Source organism: Phalacrocorax carbo, chromosome 1 (assembly GCF_963921805.1).
Source record: "Phalacrocorax carbo chromosome 1, bPhaCar2.1, whole genome shotgun sequence".
NCBI lineage: Eukaryota > Metazoa > Chordata > Aves > Suliformes > Phalacrocoracidae > Phalacrocorax > Phalacrocorax carbo.
The window spans coordinates 85,741,328-85,747,327 of NC_087513.1; the positions used below are offsets into that span (position 1 = coordinate 85,741,328).

At 48.4% G+C, this 6,000-nt stretch overlaps 1 protein-coding gene across 3 annotated transcripts in view; it reads right to left on the minus strand.

The window, feature by feature from the left end:
- FAM131B (family with sequence similarity 131 member B) overlaps positions 1 to 5,775 on the minus strand; it is a 31,697-nt gene extending 25,922 nt beyond the window's left edge. For all 3 annotated transcript variants that reach the window (XR_010374993.1, XM_064464151.1, XM_064464141.1), the window contains exon 1: positions 5,399 to 5,775. Coding sequence is in view for 2 of the 3 variants with exons in the window: in XM_064464151.1 (XP_064320221.1) it covers positions 5,399 to 5,426 (28 nt within the window). In the remaining variant the exon portion in view is untranslated. The remainder of the gene's footprint in view (positions 1 to 5,398) is intronic.
- Between the last annotated feature and the right edge of the window lie 225 nt (positions 5,776 to 6,000).

The window sequence follows — 6,000 nt, forward strand, 5'->3', positions numbered from 1 at the left end:
CATCAGTTCCTTTGTAATTTCTGTCATAATTCTCTCATATTACTGCCCATAAGAGTTCCCAAAGTCAGTATGTCGTCCTTCAGTTCTGTTCCTCAAAATCAGCTTTGTTGTGTTTGCCACAAAAAAAGAAAAATACAGTCTTAGGTCAATCAGCAACATGCCAAAGACTGGTTTCTTATACTAATGACCATTGCTCATACACTCACCTTGCACATGTTTTTTAGTTTGGTTTCCTCAAAAAGCTAGGCTTATGCAATAATGCTACTTGTTAGCCCTCTCCCCAAAACAACTGCGAAACCACTAGCCCTTCTCAGTAACCCTGACACGCTCCATGACAACTGGCTGCTAGGTCTGGGAGACAGCCTCTGCTCAGATCCTTCCTGGCAGAAATAAGTTCTTATCTCAGAGTTCTCTTTAGCTGAGTTTTTAAAGCAATCAGACTGAGAACTGCTTGAAAGAAGAAAGACCGCGCTGGGAAGAAGCAGGAGTAATGAAGTGAGACCAAGCACAAAGCAGCCTGATCTGGACAGGAAGGTGTCCCTTCATCCCCCTGTTCTGCTTGTCTCTCCCCCAGGTAAGAGAGGAGCAAGATACCTGGATGCCCTACTTCATGTATTCTCACTATTTTACCCACATTGTCTATAAAGTGGAGGTTTCTCTGTGCTCCTTCCTCTTCCACCTGTGTGCATGCAAGTAAATAAATATATCCCTAATGCCATGACTCAATTTCCTTCTGCATTACCATATCCTCTCCTACGCTTCTCCATCTCTTTATTTCTTTTCACTCACTCACATGTTGAAATTGAAGGAGGGAGGAACTGGACACTGGGCCCCCTTGATATGATATATGTATGCAGACTGGATGTCTCACTTTTTCACACTCCAAGTGCATAGACTACAGTTGCCATACCAGACCTCACCACACTCCTTCAGGTCTGTGGGGGGATGAGTAAGGAGAACAAGGGGATGTTCACTGATCCCTCCTAGCTGCTTACCCCCTCTCCTGTCAGTCTCCTATACTCTGCTGAATCTAAAGTGGCTGGATTAGAAGTGGGCGGTTGTCAGCTCCATTTCTCCTACTGTGGATGCTATGAGCCATTCATTTACACTTAGTATAGCAAGCACATCCAGGGAGAAAGCAACATAGAAAGTATGTACTCCTCCCTGTGACAGTACACTGACCATTCCCTGTAGAGGGGAGTTCAGCAAACCAGCTAGCTGCCTTTAGCAGGTCAGATTTGGCCCAGAGTCTGATAAATGAAAAGCACTGTCTTTTCCATTCTGCATGGCCTACCCAGTGACTGATACTCTGTGTAGGAGCATAAACCAGCTATCACTCGAGCAGTTTCTTGCAAAATTGCCAGACCAAGCAAACATGAGGAGGACTTCGGCTGACTGCTGGGGTTATTATAGTGAGGAAGTTTGTGGCACACAGTACTCTCAGTAGTTAAAGGAAAGCTGTGATGGGGGCAAGATATAGTAGGAGTGAACTAATGACGTGTAGAAGACCTGGGGTCCTCTGGCAGAACATGACTAAAGCACCAGGTCAAACCTGACTCAGAAAGTCAACCACTCCAGGCTTTAGATCCTAAGCATAGGATCACAGGATAATTCAGGTTGGAAGGCACCTCTTGAGGTCCAAACTCCACCTGAAAACAGAATCAGCTATGAGGTTAGACCAGGTTACTTAGGGCTTTATCCAGTCTGCTCTTGAAAACCTCAAAGAATGGACACCACACAACCCCTCTGGGAAACCTCTTCCAATGCTTGACACTCCTCATGGTCAAAAAGTTTTTCCTGATATCTGGTGTGATATTAGTTTCTCTTCCCCCATACTCCAAAATTACTATTAGTTTTTAATTTCTTTGAATATTTTTCCACCATTTTATGTCACTTCACAAAACAGGACTGCTGCAGGCTTCTGTGCAAAGACACAAGAGAAATCAGAGACACCACTGGGAAAAAAAGAGAGCAATCTTGAGCTTAATAGGCTTGAGCTTTCTATTCATTTAAATCCATTCAAGGAATTAAGAGAGATCTTGTCACACTAGTCAGAACAGCCAGCATTAGGAGATGTATAAGCTGTGGTCAAAGGTACAGTTGCAATGCATTCAGATATCTATGTAGGCCTGAAATCTTAAATTTGGCTAATTCAGTCACTGACGATAATCAAGCTGATCTTTGCATATAGTTGGCACTCAAGTTTCTACAAGTTCCCAGCTGGATTTTGCAGCCTTAACTGTGCAGCAACCTCAGTGAAAACCTCCTTTACATTAACAGAAATTGAGTCCCAGCTATCACAAGTATCCCTAGGCAGCTCTCTGGGAACTATGATGGGGTAATTATCACCAATATACAAACCTGACTTGTAGCTATTATCAGGGGTAGAAGCTAGCTGCAATAGTGTAACTGCTATCATGCCATGTAACACAAAGCACATGTATGACATTGAGGTGTGAGTGGTGCATCTGTGGAGAAGGTGACTGGGTATCAGTTTAGCCTTTTAAGATCACTTTTCAGCTTTTTTCATGCCCTAGGAAATCCTAATCTGATCATTGCCATTTGATTTCTGGTGTCCTCTATAAGACTGGAAGATGTTATATGACTCCATTTCAAGTTCACGCATATGGAGCTGCTGTTATGACTCTGTCAATTACTTTGCCCCAGGGAGAAATAACCCGAAAACTCATATTTAGGAAGACAATGTAAAGTTGCACACTACTAAACATGTGCAAACTATGACATCTAAGTAGATCATAGTAAAATGTCCCTGTGGGAGATGGAGAAATCATGTGGCTTGCTTAAAACTAGAATGGAAAAAGGCCCAGACCAAGCTCAGGGCACAATCCTGCACTGGCCCTTGTGTGGTGAATAAACTAAATGTGACTGATTACAAGCTTTCTATCACTAATGCACTCCCAACCTGTTCAAAACCTGCTACATGCAAATTCCAAGGTAAAATCAATACAAGCGTACCACCCTTACTCTATCTCTAGGACCTACCTGGTCTTGGAAAGGCAATATGGAGCCTGTATATTGAACTAATTCTGCAAAAATCTAACTAGATACATTATACGGCAAGAACACAAAGCTCTGCTCACACTAGAGTGTTAGTTTCTAACCACATCCAAGAGCTCAGACGTAGCACTTAAAAGCACTGGTTTCCCAAAATAAGTCTGAAGAATCCTCTCAATAACTCCAGTAAGGCTGGAGTGAAAAATCTAGACTTCCAAATAAGAACTGTTCTGAACCAAGCTCCTTAGGTGGAGGAGTCCAAGTAAAACTCAAGGATCCCCCCTGCACCCAGTCCAGACTCTTGGACTCTAAACAGATGAAGCCCCTACTGAAGCAAAACAATGTAAAAGTTGCACATGAAGCAGGCATCAGGCACTATTACTACATTCATATCTGGCTCCCATAGAGATTAGAATCACAGTTGTGCAATGCCCCTTAACACACACCTCCATAAGGTGGAAAATTCAAGGAAACTCAAGGAAAATTCCTCAGTTAACTGTATAAATAGGTCCTTAACGTCCACTGTGCTCTCACCATCTAGAATGAGCATATGTTGAATAAACCAAAAGTCACTCTAATATGGGAAGTCCAATATCTGTACCGTTAAGGTCTATATTTAAGGAGTGCAATTTGCAGACAAAGTGAATTTTCAATTGTCATTACCCCACCATTTTAATGCATAGATGGTCTTTTATATTTTCATCTATGCCCACATATTCATATGACATTTATAAATATATATATAAAATATATATATTCTCATACATATATATGAGAATGATACTTGCAATAGCTCAGTTATACACGGCTTTTTTTTGTAACACAGATTTCAAGTCACAGATGATAAAAATGCTACTATGCATAGGAACAAATACCTGTGTGGTTAAGTATGACAGCTTAACCACATTTTGGAGTGGAGAATAGATGTTACTAAACGAGTGTTTGTTCTTCATTTGAACAGTGTTGTGGGGAAAGGAACCAAGAATTAATGCTGCTAGTTCAGACACACAGTGATAAAAGGAGTACAGATAATTTGCCAGCTCACACAATAATAATGCCCTTGGCAGTGTGTATGCACAGAGGATATAGGAAAGGCAGGAGAGGGAGACAATACATGTTTTGATATGCTATAGCGACACAGATCCAGGTGAGCTTGAACAATCTGAAGGGAAATATTGCAGTGATCTTTGACATGTGGACATTACAGAAGACATATGAGGTTTCTTTAGGTCATGAGGACATTTGAGACTGGTAAGGGACATGGCTAGATGTGGCAATTAAATCCCAAAGAAGCGACTGGAGTTTGTAGTTTAAAGTTTGCTGCTGCAGGAGTAGATGGTTCCCTGGAAGTGCTTACAAAGGGTCTTCCCATTGAGACAAGTGTCACAGCCCAGACTTTGGCACAGTCCCTCAAATTTATTCTGGGGAGGTGGTTCAACTCCCTTTCTCTCAGAGATTTCCTTTTCCCACAGATGTCACAGGGCCTGTGTGGAAAGGCTTGAGAGACATGAACTACAAAATGAGCTGCGTTTTTCTCTCAGATATCATTTTGGTGGCTAGAATGACATGTCCCCACACAACTGATGTCTGTACATGTGGTTTGCACAGAAAGAAATTTTCCTGCAGGAAGGAAAGTGTGCCACAGCATGCTGTTTTTTACCTGTAGAGACCTGCTCTTAGGGATCAAGGGATCTTTTAGTATCTGCATGTGTGCATGAGGGGATAGCTAGGTTACATAGCCAAAAGGCTTGGGATCCTCTGCTGTAAAACATGTGTGGCCCAGTGAAAAGATGCGATTCCTCCCACTGTGTCCCCTCGCAATGGCTCTGCGAGAGGGAAGGGATTCAGTTTTGCTTGCTGTTCTCCATTGAAGTCTACGTAGGGGGAAGGTTGAGAGAAGAAGACGTGCAGATCATGCAACGCTATGTATACTCAGATAACAATAAACCTCTACCGAGCAAAGGAGGCAGCCGCCGGCCGCCTGATCCCGCCTGGGGAGGCACGCCCCGCACCCACCCGATTCTCCGGAGGCACCGCACTGACCCACATGTTCCGCGACCTTCCGCCACGAGTGACACGGGGAGACGTACCCCCAGCCCCGGGCACGCCCCGCAGCCCCGCTCCCCCCGTCCCCGCTGCCAGCACCTAGGCCAGCGGCCGGGACTCTCGGCGCCCCGCCACGCCGCGCCGCGGGGGACCGGGGCAGGGGGAGGTCGGGAACGGTCGTGCTCAGCTAATGGCGCTGGACGGGCCCTGGGCAGCCGGGAGGGGGGCTGCGAAGGGCGACCCGCCACCCGCCGTGCCAGGGGCCGTCGTGCCGTTGCCCGGGCGGGGGCCGCCACTGCCCTAGCATCCTCTAGCGCCGTCCCCGCCAACGTCTTACCCACAGTGCGGGATCCGATGCAGCCCATCCCTTCGGCAGGGCTCCGGGAAGAGGCGGCAGCCTCAGCAGCGAGGAGGCGGAGGAGGAAGGGACCGAGGGAGGTCGGAAAGGAGCCGGTCCCTTCAGCGGGAAACGCCGGGGTGGCCGAGCCGGGACCGGCGCGGGGTCATGGTCAGGTACGAGCGCGGGGTGACCCCGCCCGGGTGACACAGGCGGGAGGAGAGCCCCCGGGCCAGGCTGTCATCTGCCCCCGCCGCGCCTTCGCGCTTTGTTCCGCTCCCCTTGCGGCTGCCTCGCCGCGGCCGCGTCCCTGCCGCTGCCGTGCCCCCTCCACCCGCTCCCCCCTCGGCGCCTTCCCGACGGGGAGGCGGGCTGAGATTGGGTAAACAGCTCCGGCCCGGCAGCGCCGCTCCGATTGGCTGCCGGCCTGCGCGGCCCGGGGAGGCAGGGCAGGGCAGGGCCGGGCCGGGCCGGGCCGGGCCGCGCCGTCTGCCCGCCCGCTCGCCCTGGGGGAGCGCGGGACGGGGCCGGCGGCTGGGCGGAGTCGAGGGCCCGCCCAGCGGGCGGACAGGTGCAGGCGCCGCGGGGCCGCTCCCGCCCGC